Genomic DNA, 23083 nt, shown 5'->3' with positions numbered 1-23083 from the left:
CTTTTGGGAAGGATGTTTTCTTCCTGAGACAGAGCTTACTGGGAGTGAGCTGAACTAAACCAGCTGATTGATTGTAAAGAAAGAAACCTGACAGTAGTCATTGAAGTTTGCCCTAGAACAAGGGAAGATGTTGTTTGGAGGTTGCACTTCAGTCCCATTAACAGAAAGGTAAATGCACAGAGTCTTTCTTGTGCACACATCTGTGCCCATGGCAAAATGCTTTCTAAGGGCCATATCCTATAGTTGAATTCAGGGAAGTGATTGTCCAATTTCTGGTAAACAAGCTGCTTTCTCTGGTACTTGCTAATTTGAAATCTCCTAGAGATCAGGGCTCTGCCTTAATAGTATTTTATTATCTTTATTCAGTGTTAGAGGGTTTGAAGAGCCTGGCAACAGTCTTTTTCACTTTCCTGCAGGCTGTGTTGTTCTGCAGACTATACACTGAACAGGAGCAGAACAAGCATGTCTGAGATTAATGAGTCTGCTTTCATTTTTTTCTTTCACAAAGAATAACTAAAGCACAAAAATGCAGCCTGCTGAAAGGGTCAGAGCTAAGAGTAATCCCCAAAAGTCCTGGCATCCAGTTCAGCTTTTAGGTTGCACTTGACTTCTGAAAACTATCTTTTTATACTAGTCTGGTATTATGATAATAGCTAAACTATTATCTTGTTTTTCTGTTGTAGTACAATAGGGTTTGGATTCCTGATAATGAAGAAGTTTGGCAGTCTGCAGAAATCACAAAAAACTACAAAGCCGGTGACCGTTTTCTCCATGTGCAATTAGAAGATGGAACTGTAAGGAGGAAAGCCTTAATTATTGTGGGGTTTGCTGAGTTAGGTTTGTGTAGAAACATAGGACTCACCATTATAGGATCTAAATGATTCTTCCATATTTTATGCTAACCCTGCAGTGACCAGAATTTTATCATATTGAAATTTGTACAATAAACACCTGTTAACTAAAAATATTAAGAGTGCAATTCTGCTATATTTATAACATTAGTATAGAACACATACCTTGAAGATCACTTCACTTTTGAAACAAGCACTGAAACTCATCTTAAGTTGAAGTAAATGAAAACTGCAAGGCAGGCATAGTTATCTCTCACAGAGCTGGCTGTTGCTTTTTTTCCCTGTTGTTGCTTTATGTAAGATGTTAATTTTAGTATCTGAGATTGTTACAGATTTAATAGTTTAAAAACTATTATTGTATTTCTGCATTCCTGTTTTGTAAAGACAAGTATTAAATGTATGATGAAATGGATTTTTTGGAAGAGACACAAATGAGTTTTAAAGTTTGTGTAAGAAAAAAAAACTGAAGGGTTGCAGGTAAGGATAGTTTTAGAGCTAACTTAATTTCTGACCAGATGTTTACTTTCGTTCAGTTGCAGCTGGTCTGCTGTTTCCATCCTCAGCTGAAATATGCATGTGTATAAAGAGCTAAACACATTTCCCATTCTTACAGATTTCAATACAAAATATTGGAAATAAACAGAATGTAGCTTTTTTTTTTAATAAACAATGAAGAGCTCCATCTTACTTTTATGATCTCCAAGTCCTCTGAGTTCAGTGGGATATATGGAATTGAAATAAAAGATAAGACAGGGCTCCATCAACCCTGTAACTTCATATAGGTAGATGATCAATTTGTGTTTATGCAAACATAATGCATTTTATATTTCAAGTCATTTTTATTGGCAGGAACTGAATTACCCTGTTGATCCAGCTGCTTTGCCACCCCTACGAAATCCTGACATACTTGTTGGTGAAAATGATCTCACTGCACTTAGTTATCTCCATGAGCCAGCTGTTCTACACAATCTTAAAGTTCGTTTTGTGGAGTCTAAACTTATCTACACCTATAGTGGTAAGCAAAGTAAAATGCAGGGTTAAAAAAAAAAATTCTTAAAAAAAAATCTCAGGTATGTTTGCTATATGATGTAATTTTTTCCTCAAGTGTATTTTAACTCATTCAAATTAACTCATTTTTGTATGAGTATAGACTTGTTTGTTGATCAGGATCACCTACCTAGTTTAGAAAATTTTGCTACTTTGTATGGCTTCTTTTCATTGAACTAACCAACGTTTTGTTTTTGTTTTGTACACTTGGTTATAGGAATAATCTTGGTTGCAATAAACCCCTATAAACAGTTGCCAATATATGGAGATGCTATTATCCATGCATATAGTGGGCAAAACATGGGGGACATGGATCCACATATATTTGCTGTGGCAGAAGAAGCATACAAGCAAATGGCAAGGTTCAGTATGTTGCTTAATGTCCATAAATAATGCTTGAAGTCGAGTGGCAGTCAGTGTTAATTGTAATTTAGTTTAACTGTGTATGTGCCATTGGCTATTAAGAATACCTTTGAATGGTTAGCTTAACTAAAGGAGGAGTAATTCCTTAACCAGCTGAGGAATTTCTAGAACTCAAAACTGTTTTCATTCTTGATAAGGGGCAAAACACTGTCTTGGCTGAGTGAATAGCAGTGACATCAGGCTAGAGGCTACAACAGAAGAGGAAGAAAAGAACAGATGAAAGATGGAACTGATATTAGAGTTGACCACAGCTGTGTTTTCATTCATTTGTTTTCATACATATAGATGTTGCATTTATACATGCATTTTAGACATGTCTGATATAAACTGTCTGATTATTTGGTTTTAGAAATAACAAAAATCAGTCTATTATAGTCAGTGGAGAATCAGGAGCTGGAAAGACTGTGTCTGCAAGATACACTATGAGATACTTTGCCACTGTGAGTAAGTCAAGCAGCAATGCACATGTGGAGGACAAAGTATTGGCGTCTAATCCAATAACTGAGGTACGTTTCAGAGAGTATCTACCAAGTCTGTACTCATCAAGGAAAGAATACTGAGAGCTACTGGGAATCTTTGTTTGAAACCTGTAGGGCTATTTTAGCTGCCTGAGTTAGATATCTAGAAGTTTAGCCTCTGAATATTATTGATGGAAAGAGACAATCAGCTTCAGGAGCCCACAGGTTCTGCCTCATTTACCAGTGGCCCTTTAGAGGCACTAGTTTGCCTCTAGAGTTTTATCTAACCACATCCTGTTAATTAGATGATGGGAAGACAATATTGAACGTTTTTTTGTTTGTTTTTATTAATCGGAATAGAAACTGGTTAAGGTTCCTTATGGTGGGGAAGCATACTTTCTCTAATTCTCAGTTTATGTGGTGGTGTACTATTTGATCTGAGGCTTAATGTCAGATTTGGGCGTCGGAATTTAAATCGCACAGCGCAGTGCTGAGATTGATCCTTGAGCACTTTTGATTTTAGGAACTTGTAGCTGAGTCATCTTTTGACAAAGTTACTCTTATGAAAGGTGCAAGTGAAACTAATTTTTTAAACTTATAATTTTTGTAGGCCGTTGGAAATGCAAAAACCACGCGGAATGATAATAGCAGTCGATTTGGAAAATACACTGAAATCAGTTTTGATCAGAGTTACCAAATCATTGGAGCTAACATGAGAACATACCTGCTTGAGAAATCTAGAGTTGTCTTTCAGGTGGGCAAAATAAAGTTGAAAACAGTCAATGTTGGTATAACTGCTAATGTACTTTCAGTCACTATAGTAACACATGCCAGTTGTATCTGGGAAGGAATGGCATATATAGGGCAGAGGGAGACTTGGTAAAAAAATGACTGAAAATTTGTAAGGCCAGGGCTAATTGCATGTGACTCATTACAGTGTCAGAGAATAATTATGATAATCTACTAAAGGAAGCATTTAATTTTATAAAACTGTTTTTACAAAGTTTTTTTTTTACTAGTATTGTAACTTTTTAAGCACTATTAAAGATAATTCTGTATATCTGATGCCTGAAGGATGTATTGGAAATAGAGAGTTTTCTGAGTTACCATGGGGCAGTGTTTCAGCTGGCACTCCTACACAGTTGTTTATTACAGTATTTGTCAGTTCTTATTAGTAGATGGTTGTTCAGGCTAAAGAAATTATTAGAGTGACAGTTTTGGGGAAAGAACTTAGCATATTGGTAATGAAAATAAAGTGTGCTTGAATTTATCACATCCAAAGCTCTTGTTGACATCTAAGATGTGCCATTTTAATATTGGACAATTTCTTTACCAAACTATGTTGCAGTAGAATTTAACCTTCAAATATCATTATCTCTTTGCAGTACTGTTTAATATCTAATGTTTTACTGTTTGTTTTTTTTTATTTCTGTAATAGTATTCTTTGCTTTAATTTACAGTCAGAGAATGAGAGAAACTACCATATATTTTATCAGTTGTGTGCATCTGCTATGCAACCTGAATTTAAGCATCTTAAATTGGGTAGGTCTCAAGAAAATAACCTGCTCTTCATTTTTGCAGTGCAGTATTTTGAAGATAGGATTTCCAAATGCTAGGGTGTTAAGTGCTTTATAGCATAAATCTCACAGACTAACAATGGGACCTGCGTTTTTAAGTCACTTAGCTATTAATCCTCCTTCTATTGAACTTGGTAGCAAATCCCTCATGCTTTGAATAGTGCATGATCAAGTGCCTAAGTGTCTTTGACAATCTTATTTTAATACTTCCTGTAGTGACAGATGCCATAATGACAGTTTAGGGGCTTGATTCATTTACCTACAGAGAAGCTTTAATGCCACCTGGGAGAAGCAGACCTTATGTATATGTTTACTCAGTCTTCATTCCTGTTTGTTTATTAGATCAAGTGTTAAGATTGCTAGAAATTATTAATACAGATTTCTGTCAGCTTAGCTGAGTTAGGCACATGGATTTCCCTCAGAAAAAGAGGACCTCCAGCTCATTGCTGGATAGCTGTCATCTGACAGCATCATTAGTTTTCTGGTGTTACAAGAATCTTTAACAAGTGCCTATCCATAGTCACAATTTTTCCAGCATTAAAAGTTTTGCTTCTTATTTATAGGAAGTGCAGAAGAATTTAACTACACAAGAATGGGTGGCAGCACAATAATAGAAGGAGTTGATGACAGAGCAAATATGGTGGAGACTCAGAAGACATTTGCCTTACTGGGTAAATTCTTGGGAATACCTTTTCAATAGTTTTTAATTTTATTTTTTTTTTTCTGAAGTAGGCAAAGGTGGATTGTTTCTGAAATTTCCAAAACTTTAGTAGTAATTACCAAAATAATTTCTTTCATAGCTTATCCATTGCACTGTTGCATTGTCTGTTTTAAAAATACTAGGCAAGAGCAAATGGCTGTTAGCAATTGCTGTTCATTGTTAATGGTCAAAATCACTAAGGGCTGAAGTCTTCTTGGCCCCTAAGCTAAGATGCAGTGACAGAAGTGGACTTGGAAGATTCTTTGCCCCTATATAGCTCATCTGGAAGCCAAATCAGACTTGAGCTGGGACTCGAGGAGCCTAACCTCTCATCAGATTAAACAGGCAGAAAAAAGTAGGCAGAACTAAAGCTTTGCGTAGTAGTCTGCAGAGATGCTATATGATTCTTGGCTACACAACAAAGCAAGTAATCCAGCATTGTGCTATTTTAATTAATTGTACTGTTTCTGAGTATTTTAAATAATCAAGAATTGCTTTTTTAGGTCTGAAGGGGGATTTTCAGATGAATGTTTTTAAAATGCTGGCAGCAATCCTACACTTAGGCAACGTGGAAATAACAGCTGTTGGAGATGAAAGATCATCCATCAGTGTAAGGAAGTAGCTCATTCACATACCAGCATTTTCTTTTCTATTCTATGCCAGAAGTCCTTTAGCAGTAGTTTTTCTCATATCTGAGGCTCAGAGCAATGTTAAATCTGGTATACTACACTTGAGAGATTTCTCTACCTTCGTCTGTTTAGAATTACAGCAAGGGTTTGTACAAATCCTATTTTATGCCTAAGTTCAGAAAGTCTGAACAAAAGTTAAAATGCAGCTAAGAGAACCCCATATCCAATTGATCCACAGCTGGTGGAAAAGCTATTTGGGATTATCTGCAGGATACAGGAAACAGCACATTGTCAAAGCTGCTCAGAATGTGTCCCAGCAGATTATGCAAGTGTAAAAAGCACAGACACCTAAACATAAAGTAACTTTTTCTTTCACTGTCTTAATCCAAAGCATCTCATCCAGTCTTAAGTTTTTCTCTCCTCTATCAGGAGCTCTATCCAGTATTACTTGCTTTAGCTTGTCTTGATATTTTGGCAGATGAAGAAGTGAACAGAGCCTGTTGTCTATCTAAAAATAAATGTCATAGTTTGATGTCAGTGGTGCCAGGATTTTACTGTCTAGACAATAGTTAAAAGTATTAAATGTAATGTAATAATATTTATTTATCTTCTTTAAAGCTGGAAGATAAACATCTCAATATATTCTGTGAACTTCTGGATTTAAACTGTGACAAAATGGCACAATGGTTGTGCCACCGAAAGATTATCACTACCTCAGAGACTGTAATAAAGCCAATGACAAGAGCTCAGGCTGTTAATGCAAGGGATGCTCTGGCAAAGAAGATCTATTCTCATTTATTTGACTTTATTGTGGAAAGAATTAACCAAGCTTTGCAGTTCCCTGGAAAACAACATACTTTTATCGGTGTTTTGGACATTTATGGGTAAGAATGTCTCTGAAACAAACTTTTGTTTGTAAATTGGGTAAATTTGTCTCTGAAAGAAACAAATTTACTTTCAGTTGGGCCTTTTCTTTGAAGTTGATAAGAGGCACTTTTCAGTTTATGCTGCTGATGAATTTGGAGGGATTTGTTTTACTAGTAGGTCATAGTCATGTAAGTTTTTTAGCATTCAGAGTAGTGGAAATGTTCAGCAACTATAAATATTAGTATTTTTTGTAAGTGAGGTTTAAATTTAATTTTGATATGATACTTTTAGATTTAACTCTGAGGATTTTTGGCTCTGTTATGTCTGGTAACATTAACTTCTAGGGAAGTTTTGAAATGCCTTAGCATCTTCATTAGTCTTATGGCTATTTAATTTTCTTAGAAATATTAGGATAGCTCTGAAGTCTTACAAGGATACTATGGTTCTATGATTCTGTGATGCTACCTTTTGTATTTAAATGGTCGAGGGATTTTCTTTTCTCTAATACTGTTGCATCACCTTACTTTTTTTCTTCTTTGATGTGTTTCAGCTTTGAAACGTTTGATGTGAATAGTTTTGAACAATTTTGCATCAATTATGCTAATGAAAAACTTCAGCAGCAGTTTAACTTGGTATGTTCTTTTTTTTGTTAGAGTTCTTTATCTTGTTTTGAGATTATTGATGATGGATATTAGCAAATGCTATTTGTATTTGAGTAATGGATATTTCTGGATAATGGCTATGAAGTAATAGATTAAAATATCTTATTTTTTAATATATACGTATATATAGAAATGAAAATTTTTGAGTTTATTTTCTTAGAAGACAGACATATACTATACTACAAAATATATAAATATTTTGTTTCTGTCTTATATATGCAATCATACACATGCACATGTTGTGTATATTTGTTTCCTTAATTGTAAGCTTACATGTTCATAAATTTCACATATCTAGCATGTCTTTAAACTTGAACAAGAAGAATATATGAAGGAAGATATTCCATGGACTTTAATAGACTTCTATGACAACCAACCTGTCATTGACCTTATTGAAGCTAAAATGGGAATTTTAGAACTTCTGGATGAAGAGTGCTTGGTAATTTAAAAATTGTTGTATTTATGAGCTCATAAAAAAGCTTGTGGCTTAATCCATATTTTGTTCCTTTTAAATGGGAAGTAGAGTATTTTCATCATAAACAGAACGTTAATGTTTGCCCTCTATTTGGTAATTTTAATTGTAAGCCACTTAAGTCTATTTTTATCTTGTAAAATTAAGAACCTAAAGCTAGATTCTTTCCTAGCATCTAACCCAGCAATTAGATTTCTTCACCGTGAGGGTAATGCAGTACTGGAACAGGTTAAGCAGAGGGGTCCCCATCCTTGGATACTTCCTGATTTGAGTTCAAATGGCAACTTGATGTTGGTGGTAGTCTTGGCAACTACTACCTGTTGGTGATAGTCTTGCTCTGAGCTTGAATTTGGACTGCCCAGTCTCCAAGACTGTCACTAATTTTGGTACAAAACCCCCAGTCTTTCTTTCATTTTTCATAAGTTCTTGTTGAATGCATGAAACCTGCCTCTGCTTTTTCTTGTTTAGTCCTCCTTTTTTTTTTTCTCTGTGCTTCTCTCCTCACTGTAGCAATTTCTGAATCTGTATTTTTTTGTTCTACGTGTATGTACTTTCCTTAGGCTTCCAAACCTATTGAGGTAGCTTTGTTAGTGAAGATCAGGGCAGGGAAGGGTGAATGCTCTTAAAATGATCTGTAAAAGGTGCTTTGGTGGTACTGGCAAGTTGTATTTCTCAGGATCCAAACCATACAATACTATGGGAGAAATTAGGGAATATTCCCAAACTCATTAGTTTATCTGTTATTCTGTTCATTAGCATTCTCAGGGATCAGATTGTCCTCTGATTGCATGTAGCATCCTCTGAGGACAGAATTATTTATAACTCATCAGAGAATTAACTCTAATTTAAATTAATATTAAATTAATTATATTAATTTAAATTAATTTTTAAAATGGTTTGCTGCAGGGAGCCACTGGCTATTCTGAAAAGACAAAACCTGGTTGTTTTCAGGCCTTTTTGCTCACTGAAGGCGCATTATTCAGACAGAATTTACTGATAGTAAGCAGTTTTGCTGTTTTTAACAGTCCAGCGGAGTTTTGTTAAAGGGATTATTGCCCTTCTTATTTTTACAGTTACCTCATGGAACAGATGAAAACTGGCTTCAAAAGCTATATAATAATTTTGTCAATAAAAACGCACTCTTTGAAAAGCCGCGGATGTCAAACACATCTTTCATCATTCAACACTTTGCTGATAAGGTAGGCTGTAAACAACCCAGTATTATTTCACCCTGTTTCTGGCAGTAACTCATTTAGAAAAGAAACGAACTTACAAAATAGAGGAAATATTAACCACACTTGCTTGGAACTTCTAAAAAATCTATCTTCCATATATAGTACTATTTATTTATTGGTAATACTGCCTGTAACATGTCATTTAAACATAAGAAGTGCTGAAGCTAATGAATTTGAGAGTATAAAAATAAACTTTCAAGATAAAGAGACAGAAAAAGTGTACGATGTGTAAATACAATAGTTAAGATTGTAGTCCTTACACATTTTAGTTTCAGTAGTTTACATTTCAAATGTCGTATTCCTTTTTTGGTGTTTTGATTTGAAATCATAGAATAATGAAGAGAGAAGGGAAGAAATTCCTGATGAAGGCAGAAGGAAATTGCAGCTGATAGTGAATTCTGAGTTTGTCCTGCTTCTCAGTTTGCAGTATGCATGCATGTATGCTTGCCGTAACAACACTGGTAAAAGCAGTGTTTCAGCCATTGTGTCTAAGACTAATAAAGACCTCTTGGCCACCACAGCTTAGAGAATAAAAATTACTGGTTTACAAGCTATTAATATATTGCTGAAAAGTTAACAATTTCACCCATTTGTACAGGTAGAATATAAATGTGAAGGATTTCTGGAAAAAAACAGAGATACAGTACATGAAGTATTGATTGAGATCTTGAAAGAGAGCAAGGTTTGTGATCAGTAATTATTTATTTTCTCAATAACTGATTTTACTGGAGTTCATTCAGGTCTGATTTTAAAAGTTTCATTATGATTAAAAGATTTTTTTACTGTATTGAATTAATTAGTTTAGTCTTCATTTTTATTAATATTCTACAAGTGGTGTTTTAACGTCAAAATAATGTACAGGATGGAAAAACACAGTATTCAACTTTTTCTTATATGTACATTTACTTTGCTAGTTATGGTTTGGGTTTTTTTTTTGTTTTCTTAGTATCTCCCTTGAATATTATCTTGGAATCCTTGAAACTGAACAATTCACTTTTTTTTTTTCCCTATAGTCATTACATATAGCTTTGATAGGTGGTTTTTCATTAACAGCTGTCTTTGTTTATTCTTCAAAAGAGATTAAGAGAATGCCAGGGCAGGGAAAACATCAAATACCTTATAAGTGCCTGCCGTTTCCCACCTGCTGGAAGGCCCTGTCCCTTTCAGATCTACAGCCTTGAGACTGCAGGATTACTATGAAGAAGCAGCTAACTTAATCTGACCAAAAACCAGATTCTTAATTTAAATTAAATATTGTGAAAATACAACCTCAAGTGGTGTTATTTTTAACTCTGTTCTGTATTTATGTCCATGTTGGCTCTTACTGAAGTAGCTTTTGCAGACCTACTTAGCAGTTGTTCGGTTTTGTCTGTGCAACGTGGAAGTGCTTCACAGTAGACTCGGGATTGTTGTAACTGTTTCTTCAGTTGTTGTTTGTGGCTTAAAGATCCAGTTTGAAGTCCTGCAGTACTTGGCCTAAGCATTACGATGAATGGGTTTTGTGTTTTACCTTACAGTAGGTGTAATTTTTATTTAAATGTTATTACAGTTACACAGTATTTAACTGTGATTCTTTCACCACACTTTTAGTTTCATCTGTGTGCAAATTTTTTTCAAGACAATCCAGTGTCCGTTTCACCTTTCAGTTCAACTATAAACATCAGATCTGCAAGACCTGTTCTCAAGTCCCCTAACAAACAACTCCGGATGACTGTTGGCAGTAAGGTACTAGATAAATGTGCCCTTCTGTGATGCTCGTGCTTTCAGGGAAGTGTACTGGGCAGTCTGAGACTATGGTGCTGTATTCTATTACTATTTACAGTGGACTATCCAGTTTTCAGTACAGCAAGAGCCAGCCACAGTGCAGTGCTCCAGGTCTGGGTATGAGTGGGTGTGTTTAATTTATATATAGGAGACTTTTAGGTACAGCAGGATTATTAAACTTCCTGCGTTTAAGATCTAAACTCTAGGAAAATCTCCCAGTGTCCACCCAAAACCCAGTAAAGAATTAAAAAACCTAAGATTTTACTTCTTTCTTAGCTGTAAATATTTCATTGGGAAAACTGTTATGTCTGATATTTTCTAGTTCCGGAGTTCTTTGTCTTTACTTATGGTGACACTCAATGCAACCACTCCTCATTATGTACGATGCATAAAGCCAAATGATGAGAAGTTGCCTTTTGAGTAAGTACATTAGTGGTGTGAGCTGTTTTATTACCTTTAAAGTTAAAAGAGTATTTTTCTATTTCACAGTAGCTACATGTCAGCAAGCTAAATTGTTATTGTTGAACAACTTCCCATACAGAACATATTTTTCCTTTTGAGCTGGCTGAAGTAAAAAAAGATTGTTACCTTAGAAAAATAGAATCATTCAGTAAGAGTTATTGATACCTTAAAAATTCTTTATTATCCTAAAATGTTTCAGGTCGGATATTAGTGTTTGTGTATTTGTCATAACATTTTTAGGGGAAAGATGATCCATCTTTGATTTAAGTTGATGAATATTTTGCTTGCGTGTGTTTGCTCTTGTACAGTATGGATTAGCACCAGTTAACATTTAAGGAATAAAAGCCACTGCCATTTTCTTTGTGAACTTCCTTTTTGTCCACAGAAATATTTAGAGGAGTTTTAGAAGTCAGAAAAGGTATGAGCAGTGTTTAACATCACCTTGGCTTTTTCCCACAATTTTATGTCATTTTAATGTTATAATACAATCATATACGCCAGATAGTTTGCATAATTCCTGTGTCTAGCTTGATAACCATTCACTGTAAGCAGGAGTTTGTCTCCATGCAGCTGTGGGTCTGGCTTGTGGACAGACATGTGGAATCTAGTTTCAGTTACACAGCTTTTAGCTGGACGGTCGTGTAATGACAAATTGTGTGAGCCAACACAGGCAGGACGCAGGAACAACCACAAAAACCATGGATAAAATGCAAAAAGCAAATTTATTCTCGTTACCTCACGAAGGGTTGTGTCTCTGCAGCAGCACCTGGGGCAGAGGCACGTGAGCCTGACCACAGGCACCGCAGAGCTCAGTCATTGCTAGAGTGAGAGCAAGATTCCGAACCTGCCTCTCTTGCCTGTATATTAAGGATTTCTTTACAGGCAGTAGTTTTGCATTGTGCTTTGATCTTTCTCACAGCAGGGTAGGAATCTCAGGCATATTCTGTTTTATTCCCACACAAATGAAATAAAAGCTTTTGTCATACCTGAGTAGGAGGGAAGAGGCAAACTTTGATTCTAAATTAATTTTATAAAATGTGTTAGCTCATTTTCTTGAATCCAGACAAAATCTGTCCATGCAAAACATATTACAAATGTCGCTGTTTAATTGTGTGTAATAGTGATGTGGGGGGAAAATAGCTTGGATAATACAAAAACGTGTCTGCATTAGACTAGAAGAGCTTAATGTAAGTTTGAAAGAACAATACAGTCATCCATTGGCCACAGGGATCTCTTAACTAGTACTGGATCAACTGTAGCATAGTGCTCTGTGGGCATATCAGCTCTGGTGCAGAACTGGAAAGGGTCTTTCCATGCCTTGTGTTGATAATCTTGAACCTGGATATTCATGAGTAAATCCTGTTTTATTCATAATCAGTGTGCTAAAGAGTAACCAGAGAGGGTTATTTCCCAACAGACTGCTGAGAGAATTTATTTCTGTGTATGTTTTGTGCCGAGAGTGGCATAATTCTTTGCCACTTGGTGATATGAGCTTTCACAGTTAATGTTGAAAAGAAACAGGACTTTTCATAAGAGAAAAATAAATGTAGTCTTCCATTTGTTTTGAGGCAGAAAAAGAAAACTCAGATACTCCCTATCACATATTAAAAAAAACCAAGTAAAACACCATATAAAAAGTAGGGAGCCCTGAATCCCATGAGCAGAAATAGAAATCCAGCTAGTAGAATGCTTATAATTATTATAGCATGCCAAACCCAGCAAAAATGTAAAATATAACTTTGCTTTTCTAGGTTTGATTCAAAAAGAGTGGCTCAGCAACTGCGAGCATGTGGTGTTTTGGAAACTATTCGGATTAGTGCACAGAGCTACCCATCCAGGTAGGGAGGGCAGTGGGCTTCCAAATGTCAAAAAATACTTGGTTATCTCTTAAATTAATTGCATTTGCTAAATTTTCATTTTCCAGGTGGACTTACATGGAGTTTTTCAGCCGTTACAGCATTCTTATGACACAGCAGGAACTCTCCATAAATGATAAGAAGCAGATTTGCAAGATCGTTTTGCAGAGGCTAATCCAGGTTAGTTTGCACGTGCTGACCCGTTATGTATTATAGCATCTATTATTAATAAAAGGTCTCTTTTGCCAAGAGAAGTATCTCATTCCTCAAATAGCAAAGATATTTCCATTATTACTGTCTTTCCTGATTTTATTGCATTGCACATAGGCTTGTGAGTCAATAACCTTGTGTGACGTGGCCATAGACAGATGATTTAACCTCGCTGTGCTTAATATCTTCATTTGTAAAAAGGAAGATATTCTACCTATATTTGTAAACCAGTGAACAGTAAATGGCATACATTTGTCAAGTATTAAAAGTTTACGCACAGAAGAAGGCTTTTGATGATGGAATGCAGCATATTGGAGAACTCTTCTAAAAATGTGCTATTTTGCATATTGCTCCTATTTGTTAGACAAGTCTGTAGTGATGGGGCTGGTCCCAGTCCAGCCTGTGATTCAAGTCAGCATGTCAGGACTGAATTCAGACTCAGGGATGTATAAGACCAGATGCAGGCGTGCTTGCAATGTAAGTCTGGCACAGGCCAAGGGTGCAAGCCTGAGCTAAAAGCAGCTTCTCCTCTGAGTTTTTGCTCACATAGCCTGCTGATTCAAGGTCAGACGTGCACCAAAAGGTAGTGTTGAGCCCAAGGAAATAGACTTGTAGGAGGCAGTGAAGATGTTACTTTCAAGGCCTTGATGAAAAGTCCAGATGTTCCCTTTGGGATCACTAGGTTGCAATTTTTGGATGTAATTCTCTGGTTCTTTCCTGCTAAGTGTATTTTTCCCCCGTGTACTCCTGTCTACAAAGAAGGCAGAGATGATATTCTTATTGAGCAAGATCACGTAATTTCAGAAGAGCTTGCCTGAAGTGACAGTTTATAAAAAGAAGAGAGTGTCTGGTCTACAATAATAAACTATAAACTTAATATACCTATTACTTTCTTTTCAGGATCATAACCAGTATCAGTTTGGGAGAACAAAAATTTTCTTCAGAGCAGGACAGGTTGCTTACTTAGAAAAACGGCGGTCGGATAAACTGAGACACGCATGCATCACGATCCAGAAGACTGTTCGCGGCTGGCTGCAGCGGAAGAAGTTCCTTCGCGTAAAACAAGCAGCTGTTACAATACAGCAGTATTTCCGGGGGCAGCGGACTGTACGGTACTTTTGGCTGATAAGTGAATTTGCTGTTAGACCATGCCTGAAGGGATATAGAAGGTCAAAATAATGCCCAACACTAATTTGGAAGTGTAATTTTTACAAAAGAGCAGTTCAGATTGCATTTCTGAATTGTTTCTTCTTGACTGTAATTATGGACTTGAAAATGTTCAAGTTACTCAACTGACATGAAGAAGTACTCTAGCAGATTTCAGATGTCATCTATAGATTCCTGAGAGGCCTGTCTGTCTGTAAGCTCAGTCCTTAGCTAATGATGAATGACCCAGTTGTTGGTTTGGACTTACTGCTTGGCTTCAGAACCAGAGAAGGAATCAGGTAGCAGAAAGGAAAAGCAATTTGCAAGGGTCTACAAATTAGTGGGTACAAATTATAACAAGGATTGCGCAGCAGAGAAACTGCACCGGTCATTCACAGAGCAGACTGAGAGGAAGTTGGCTCTATGTAGGCTTTGACATTTTCAGAGAGACCATCAGAACAATTTCCTGTGGAAGAGATTTCAAAGATTGTTGATAATTCCCTCTCTTTTACTTGATTGAAGAAAAAGCTGTGTTTTAGATAGTGGATGCCTGTTTTCAGTAGCTTCTTTTTGTGTGTGTGTGTGTGATTAGGCTGACAGAGGGAATGAGTATGAGAAATCTAATGTGATGCAAGTCAACTTTATTGTCTTTTGATTAAGGCAAGCTATAACTGCAAGAACTCTGAAGCAAACGTGGGCAGCTATAATTATTCAGAAATACTGTCGGGGTTACCTGGTCCGTAGACTTTGCCAGCTCATCCATGTGGCTGCTGTAACAATTCAAGCTTATACAAGAGGATTTCTAGCAAGAAAAAAATACCGTAAGGTACAACCTAGCAAAAATTGTATTTCAGTAACTTTAAACAGCTATTGCTCTATAAGAAAGATGGAGACAAGGGCAATGATTCCTGATACTTTCTCTTTTGCATGTCTGGTTCTTGTATCTTCTACTCTGTTTTTACATTGTTACTGTAAAAATCCTCGTACACAGTAGCTTCGATCTAATCTCTGAGCTACAAAGAACTCTGTCTGGTTTATACTTGATGCAGATCATTTATTGTGATTACTACAGTGGTTCAATGCCTGCAGTCTGGGTATTTCAGTATTTTGATACTTCCATAAGAAGCATTGTCATTACAAGTGTGCGTGGATTCAGAGAATGTTATAATTGACGCTGATTGAGCCACAGATAATTACAGACAGGTGTTAATATTTTATTTTAAAGATGCTTGAAGAACACAAGGCTGTGATCCTTCAGAAATATGCCCGTGCATGGCTTGCCAGGCGCAGATTTCAGAGTATTCGTCGGTTTGTGTTGAATATCCAGCTTTCCTACAGAGTTCAGCAACTGCAGAAAAAGATAGAAGAACAGGTGAGGGACACCAGTCAGATTATGATTTGTACTAATTTTCTTATCATATCTGTTTTATTCAGAGCTCTCATGCTGACTGGAGTTATACATGAATTACAATATCCATACTTTACTTGGCGAGACAGGAGAATATGTAAGGGTTATGGTCCTTTATAGTAAACCACTAGTATTCTTCCTACATCCAGGGTAGGAAGAATCATCCAGGGTTTCCTTGTATGTTTGAGTTAGTTGTGCCAATGAGAAGAGTCTGCAGTGAACTTTTTTACTGTTTCTTAAGTAGTCTGTCTAATCTCTGAATGGGATTACTTGTATTAGGATGAAGGATGTGTGAGATACTGCTCTGGTGCAACATCTTTAGTAACTTTTGGGAACTCCATATTATGTTTATTTTGCAGCTTATTTTTGAGAGCTATACCAGCCAAATAATCTTTAAGATGGTAACTTTAATCTAATTGATGAAAACAATCCTTGGTTGAAATAATCATGACTGATACAGGATGGTGAGCAGAAATAGATCAGGCACTTCCTTCAGAATTCTATTAAACAGTTTCAGGTGTGCATTTTTCTGTTTTCTTTTAACCTGTCTTGCTCATTGTAGAGTAGAGAAAATCATGGTTTGCTGGAACGATTGACCAGTCTGGCTTCAACTCATATGAATGACATGGATACAATTCAGAAACTCGAATTAGATCTTGAAAAGTTAACTGCTCAGAAGAGAACATATGAAGAGAAAGGGAAAAAATATAAAGAGGACAGTGAACAGGTACATTTTAATTGCCATATGGGTGTTTTTATTTTAGTTGAAAGAATTTTTTAAGTTACTGGATTTATCAAATTACTAAGTTACTAAGTAACCAGGGGGTGGCAGGGAAGGAATGGAGCCCATATATGCTTGTTAAAATGTAAGACCTTCTGTGACCTATTTCTTCCTCCTTTGTAATTTGTATATTATGCTTACTTTTTGTGTATACAGAAAATCTTAAAACTTGAGAATCAAAATAAAGAACTACAAGAACAGAAAGAGACCTTAGAAATAAAACTCCAAGAAAAAACTGAGGAAATGAAAGGTACAATAACTAAAAGGAGGTTTAAAGGAGGTGTATTGGGGGAAAGTTGTGAAGTTGGGTTTTCAGCAAAGGTAAAAGCTTCAAATAAAAGCAATATAAATGCTGAATTTACAGTAAACTTAAAGTTGGTCCTAAGCTTCTCTTGCTTAGAATGTGTAGTGCAAATGCTTTAAATTTAATAATTAAATTAAATTTGTTCTTTCAGTAGCAAAAGTTCTCCTCCTATTATGTTTCCTGTCTCATACACGTGCATTCCTTCAAAGTATTGCTTTGTCCTTGGTTCCTTTAGTATACTGCTTTTGTGAATTTACTTTCAAATGACACAGCACGAGATCAGGTATACTTTAGATGAATAACACTTTGATGTTTCAGAACCTTTTTATTCTGTAGCATTACTTGTAAAATTTACTGTAGTATTTTTTGGCACTTGAGAGAGTAATTTCAGCCTTGAAATATGTTAAGGATTTTTTTCTTATTAAAAGAAACCTAAATGTGGTCATACTGTTTTAATAAATGCACATAATTGCATTAAGGTCTTTGAAATATTGAAATATTTTTTGACAGAGAAAATGGATGACCTCACGAAGCAGCTCTTCAATGATGTACAAAAAGAAGAAAATCAGAGAATGTATGGAATCTGAATTTTATTGCTCTGAAACAGCATTATTTTTTTCTTCTTTCCCTGCCTTCCTTTCTTCTGCTGCAAATGTGTTATACTCGCATCACTTATGTACCAATCAGTGTTCTTGCACATGAATGCCGGTACGAAGTACCTCATGTACCATTGAGGAAAAGCACATACTTGTTTGTGGGTCAGTCACATGCAGGAAATTATAGTAGAGACTTGACACTGTTCTTGCTTTTGCTGTTTCCTGTCCTTTCATGTATCAGATTTCTGAGAACTGAAAGGCAACCCTGATCGTAATGGTTTCTTTGGAGATATCCTCAGAATTCAGTCAGGGCTGGAAGAGCAGCTGGTGGCCCTACCAGTTAGAGTTCTTGTGAAGTGAATATTAAAGGACAGAATTGAAAGATTCAGCTTGAAGGAGAGGCAGTGTTTGTAAAGGATATTTGGTTAAAAATATAGGGGGGGGGAGGTGTGAGAGTTTTCCTTTGGTATCTCATTCACAGTATTAAAAATCCTATTGTTTAGCAATAAATGGTTGTTGCTTTGCAGTATGCTTTTCTCAGATCAAGTGTTTATTTCCCAGTAACTCTTTTCCACTATAAGACAGAGAACCTTAGGTACCAGATAACTGCTGTTCTCTGAAGTGTGAAGACTGCAATCAGTCACTGTTTCTGAGGGTTGGAAGCTGTGTGGTGTTTTAGCTTAGTCTGATTTCAGCTGCAAATAAATTCAGACTATACTAAGAGGACTTACTTGCTAGTTTTTCTGCTTTGCTTATTAGCTATATTATGTTGGAAGCCAGTCCATTCCAGCAGGGACTAGTAGAAAATTAAAAACTTCTTGCAGTGTTTTACTAAGAAAGACACAGGGCTTTCTGTTGCTGAGTCGTTCTTCAGTGCTGACTGCGGCCATAAATGCAGCGGAACGCTGCTTAGGTAAGCTGACTCTCAAAGAGTTAGAGAATTAATCTTAATTAATCTTAATTAATTAAGTGGAAAAAACCTCAATTCTGCCCTGAGTTCTGTCCCAGTATGTAAATTAGATGTAGGGAAATCCATCGACACTCTCATCCCATTATCATCCATTTTGTAGATTGTTTCTGATGTAGGATAGCATTTTCAAGTGAATTATGGTTTGTTTAGGTTTTCTGCTATTAAACATGTCCTCCAAATTAAAATTAAAACAAAAACAAGCCCCACTCTTTCACTTACGAGTGTAGGAAAATAAAACCACCTTTTTGTTGTCTTGTTTAGGATACTTGAGAAAAATTTCCAAAATCAGAAGCAGGACTATGAAAAGGAGATTGAATTGCTCAAGGGAGAAATTCAGATTCTGAAAGAAGAAAAAACTCAGCTACAACATCAAATTCAGCAAGAAATTGTCATTCAGGAAGGCTTGAAAATGGAAGTAGGACAACTTACAAAACAAGCACAGGTAGACTATGATGCATTTCATTTTGGAGTCTTTGCTAGATAAAGCAAGTAGAGAATGTGAGTGTTTTATTTATAGATTATCTTCACTATTTTTTTTATCTCCACTGTGTTTTTAGAAGAAGTTATAGTTAATAAGGTGTATTTGATTTGCAGCTATGTTGCATTGTTTTTATGTAGTACACAGTGTGAGTAAATTATTGCTCGCAGAAGTAAGCACATTTTGAAGAGTAATTGTGCCTGAATACTTATACGTTCAAATGTGTGGATCTTCTTTTCTTCCTTTTTCCAAGAAAGTATTAGTTGATACTTACTTTTCCAAGAAAGTATGAGGATTTTTCATAAAGGTAGTTTATAAACTGAACCTGAAAATAGTACATTTGTGTGAAGTCACATCTTTTTCTCTGAGTCAGTTCCATGGCAAACACACATACATTTTCACAAAATCACATTGCTGTTCTGCTCTGTTGCCCAAGAACCAAATGTTTTAAACACAACACATTTTAAGCCTTTTACCATATGAACTTGTTCTTAATTATAATTATCTTTATCTTTATGATTTAACTGATACTCAGCCCTTGTCATTCAGTCCTTGTCTCAGTCTATGATTTTTGTCTGATTCAGAAAATACCTGAGTTGCAAAAGGAAATTGAACTGCTGCAGACACAAAAATTGGATGTTGAAAAGCAGGCCCAGTCACAGAAGCGAGAATTGAGGGGTAAGCTACACACTAGATAATTCAGAGAACTTACCTAGTACAATGTGAGCCAGGCCAGTTTAAATTAGTTTCATCCACGTTAGCTTTGACAAAAACCCAGTTCCCTTTCGTGTTTCATAGTGATTTCATTCTATTCATACCTTTACTCACAAAGGAAAAAAAACAACAAACCAGGTGAGTTTTACAAAGTGGTCACTGAATCCTGAGATCTGGGGTACTCCTCTGAAGAAACTCTGATTTCAAACGTTTCTCCTTTATGTTTAAAAGTCAATACTAATAACTTAAAACTTCACTTAGAATTTAACAAATAGCTTGTAGAGACCCAAGAATATGGAAACAATATATTTTCTAGCTTTCATTCATCCCATGTTTAGCCTTAGGTCCAATAAATGTCAAATACACTGAAATAACTTGCTGAGTTGGGTTCTCTTGGGGAAAAGGTACTTAATAAGAAGCACTACTGTTGTGCATTTTGTTCAGCGCTGGCAATCTCATAGATCAAACCTGTATCTGCAGCATTTAATGTAGTAACCTAACACTAGATGACAAATCATCTATACAACTCTAGCAGTTGTCCAGATTCAGAACAGAAAGATGTAACTTTGCATTGAAAGTCTGATGTTTTTAGGAAAAAAACACAATATTGGTGGTTTACCTATCTAGTGCACCTTACATGGCCTGAAGTAGAAGCAAGTGCCTCATTATAGTCTTGTAGTAAAACAGATATATTTACTGAGCACCAGGAAAGAACCTTGTAGATTTAGGAAGAGATTGGTTTGATTTTTATAATCAAACTTAAGTTGATTGATGTAATAAACCTGGTTTGTTTTTTTTTTTTCCAGAAAAGATGTCAGAAGTTACAAAACAGCTTCTTGAAAGTTATGATTTTGAAGATGTAAGAAGCAGGTAATTTTGTTCTGAGGTCTCTCTAAAAAAGCTCAAAAACCACATTTTGTTCACCTGCACACTGATGATACTGCCTTGTGTTCCAGGCTCTCTATGGAGGATTTGGAGCACTTAAATGAGGATGGAGAGCTGTGGTTTGCTTACGAGGGCTTGAAAAAAGCTACAAGGTTAGTTCAGTTCTTCGGTGTTTTTACAACTCCAAGCTGTGATGTAGAAGATAAACGAAAGATCAGTGAGTAGCTAATTTGATAGTGCAATACTGAACATCTGTTTAAGAAATGAACAAACACTACATTGTATGACTGGTTGAGCAGCTTAAAATCACTTGAACAAACCTTTATTAAGTCATTGAGATAAGTGTGTATGTGTCAGTAGGGAAATGTGTTTCCTCTGAGAGATCATGTGTGACTTTCAACTCCCTTAATGCACAGGTGATGTAATGGAATGTCTGCATGTTAACCACAGTATTTTGTTTTCACTTTGTATTAAACCTGACCCATTGCATCGAGGTCGTACTACATCTGCCATGTTTTTCTCCCTTTTTTTTAACAGAGTATTGGAAAGTCATTTCCAGTCTCAGAAAGAAATATATGAAAAGGAGATTGAAGGTTTGAACTTTAAAGTTGAACATCTTAGCCAAGATATTAATCATCTACAAAAGTTATTTCGAGAGGAAAATGACATAAATGATGGTATTCGACTTGAAGTTAGCAGGCTAACTTCAGAAAACTTGGTAAGATCAAGGTGTACTAAAGCAAAGTAGTACATTCCAAATATGTCTGTGGCACAAAGCCCTCAAAATCTTGCAGTCATGTCCTTGAAATCTCAAGGCTCGAACAGATAGGGCCATCTAAGATTGCATATCTGTACAGGCTCTTTCCTACATGCTGAGGTAGTGTGTTAGGGGGTGGCCAAATTTATTGTCCAAGTGTATAGCTTGTTGGAGCAGCTTCACAGGCTTTTTCCCTTTTCTTTTGCATAACCTGAGCTGAGATTTGATTCTAATCACAGAATGGCAAAATACCATTTTACAAGCTCTGACTTGGTGTGTAGCACACATACAGGCTTTGCCTTCTGCTGTTGATAGCTAGGGAGACACTGAGAGTCCTTAGAATGTGTTTGGACCCTCGTACACTTATGTGGATGAGCATTCAGATTTTATAAAATATGTTTTGAACTTCAAAATGTTGCCAAGATGTCCATTGCTGAGCTCATACAAATATTTCAGTTGTGCATTTTGCAGTTTCTCAACAATGCGAGGGACTTCTGAGGGGTATAATAATTTCCACAGATATGCAGCTTTATCCTGGAAGTCATTAAGAAACAAGTATTTACTTAGGTTTTTTATTTACACAGAATTTTAACTAAAAAATTAATTGGACGTTCAGCAGTGACCAGAAAGTTAACTCACTGTACTTTTTTTAATACTTACCTAATTTAAACTTCTCATCTAATAATTTAGAAAATAAAATTAGCGATTTTTTGTGCAGGCTGTATCTTTTTCTGGTGGAACACTTTTCAGTATTTCAGATTTAATGAAAAGCAGTTTTGTGATACTGTAACTTTCTATGGGTCAGTGTTGTAACAGTGTACTGAGTCTGTCTGGCATGGAGTTACCTTTCTTTGTAGCAGTCCATGTGATGCTCCATTTTAGATGTGTGGGTAAAACAGTATTGATAACATGTCAGTGTTTTGGCTGTTGCTGAACAGGGCTTGCACAGCTTTAAGGCTTCCTCTTTTTCCTACTCTGCCCCACCTCAGCAAGTTAAACTGGGGGTGAGCAAGGAGTTGGGAGGGCATGCAGCCCGGCCAGCTGACCCAAGCTGATCAGAAGGATATCTCCTACCATATAGTGTCATGCTCAGCTATAAAAACTGAGGTAGAGGAAGAAGGGAGGGTGTGTTTGGCTCTATCTTGACTTTATTTTGACCTAGAAGTTTTCTTGCTTCTGCTATTCCTATTCTCATCCCTGTTCTGCTGGGGCATGGGGTTGGGGTATAGGAGGAGTGAGCATCTCTGTGAGTGCTTGGCTGCTGGCCAAACGGGGTCAACCAACAGCAGCCAGCTTCAATCTTCATTGTACTGAGGCATTGAAGTTCAGAATTTAGTGACTCCGTTCTTTCCCTGTAGTCAGAGGACAGAAATTAGCGTCTTTTTTTTCTTAGAATCCTCTTTAAAGCTATTTCTCTCTCTCAGGTTGACAAATTCTGTGGTTTGATAGTGAAAAAACAAGCAGCTGTGGGATTTATGGCTCTCCCCACCAGAGGGCAGCTAAGCATATCAAGCTGCTAACAAATTGCAGGCAAGGCTTAAAATCTAATTATTAGTACTATTTAACACAAGGAAGTGCTATTATTCCAGAAGGTAGTATATACCATATTATTATTTGACTGAGTGAAAAATGACTACAAAAAATATTTTCAAACTTGAAAAAAGGAAAAAGTTACTTATAATGTTATTTTTAAAAAATGATTTGATAACATATTGAGCTTTTTTCCAGTGTTAATTGAGCTAGGGAAATTAAAGCCACGGTGTAATTTCCTTTAAACTAGAACAAAAGAATGGCAGTACTGGGCCAGTCCAAACATTTAGTTAACTATTTC

General features: G+C 36.1%; 1 protein-coding gene across 1 annotated transcript in view; it reads left to right on the top strand.

Annotated features, from left to right (window-relative positions):
• Window positions 1-683: 683 nt before the first annotated feature.
• The window catches only part of MYO5C (myosin VC), a gene marked incomplete at its 5' end in the record, with an annotated part of 31893 nt that continues 9493 nt past the window's right edge, over window positions 684-23083 (top strand). Inside the window, 28 exons of the mRNA XM_029086767.1 lie at window positions 684-794; window positions 1701-1866; window positions 2116-2260; window positions 2671-2827; window positions 3390-3533; window positions 4240-4321; window positions 4920-5027; window positions 5560-5666; window positions 6304-6569; window positions 7103-7184; window positions 7513-7653; window positions 8760-8885; window positions 9520-9603; window positions 10512-10646; window positions 11008-11105; window positions 12899-12985; window positions 13072-13183; window positions 14114-14325; window positions 15020-15185; window positions 15585-15731; window positions 16330-16494; window positions 16705-16798; window positions 17363-17426; window positions 18680-18860; window positions 19481-19574; window positions 20417-20480; window positions 20567-20647; window positions 21033-21213. Of these exons, the coding sequence (XP_028942600.1) occupies window positions 684-794; window positions 1701-1866; window positions 2116-2260; window positions 2671-2827; window positions 3390-3533; window positions 4240-4321; window positions 4920-5027; window positions 5560-5666; window positions 6304-6569; window positions 7103-7184; window positions 7513-7653; window positions 8760-8885; window positions 9520-9603; window positions 10512-10646; window positions 11008-11105; window positions 12899-12985; window positions 13072-13183; window positions 14114-14325; window positions 15020-15185; window positions 15585-15731; window positions 16330-16494; window positions 16705-16798; window positions 17363-17426; window positions 18680-18860; window positions 19481-19574; window positions 20417-20480; window positions 20567-20647; window positions 21033-21213 (3600 nt within the window). The remainder of the gene's footprint in view (window positions 795-1700; window positions 1867-2115; window positions 2261-2670; window positions 2828-3389; window positions 3534-4239; window positions 4322-4919; window positions 5028-5559; window positions 5667-6303; window positions 6570-7102; window positions 7185-7512; window positions 7654-8759; window positions 8886-9519; window positions 9604-10511; window positions 10647-11007; window positions 11106-12898; window positions 12986-13071; window positions 13184-14113; window positions 14326-15019; window positions 15186-15584; window positions 15732-16329; window positions 16495-16704; window positions 16799-17362; window positions 17427-18679; window positions 18861-19480; window positions 19575-20416; window positions 20481-20566; window positions 20648-21032; window positions 21214-23083) is intronic.

Source organism: Antrostomus carolinensis, unplaced genomic scaffold (assembly GCF_000700745.2).
Source record: "Antrostomus carolinensis isolate BGI_N321 unplaced genomic scaffold, ASM70074v2 scaffold36679, whole genome shotgun sequence".
Taxonomy (NCBI): Eukaryota; Metazoa; Chordata; class Aves; order Caprimulgiformes; family Caprimulgidae; genus Antrostomus; species Antrostomus carolinensis.
This window is presented reverse-complemented; position numbering and strand designations above follow the sequence as displayed.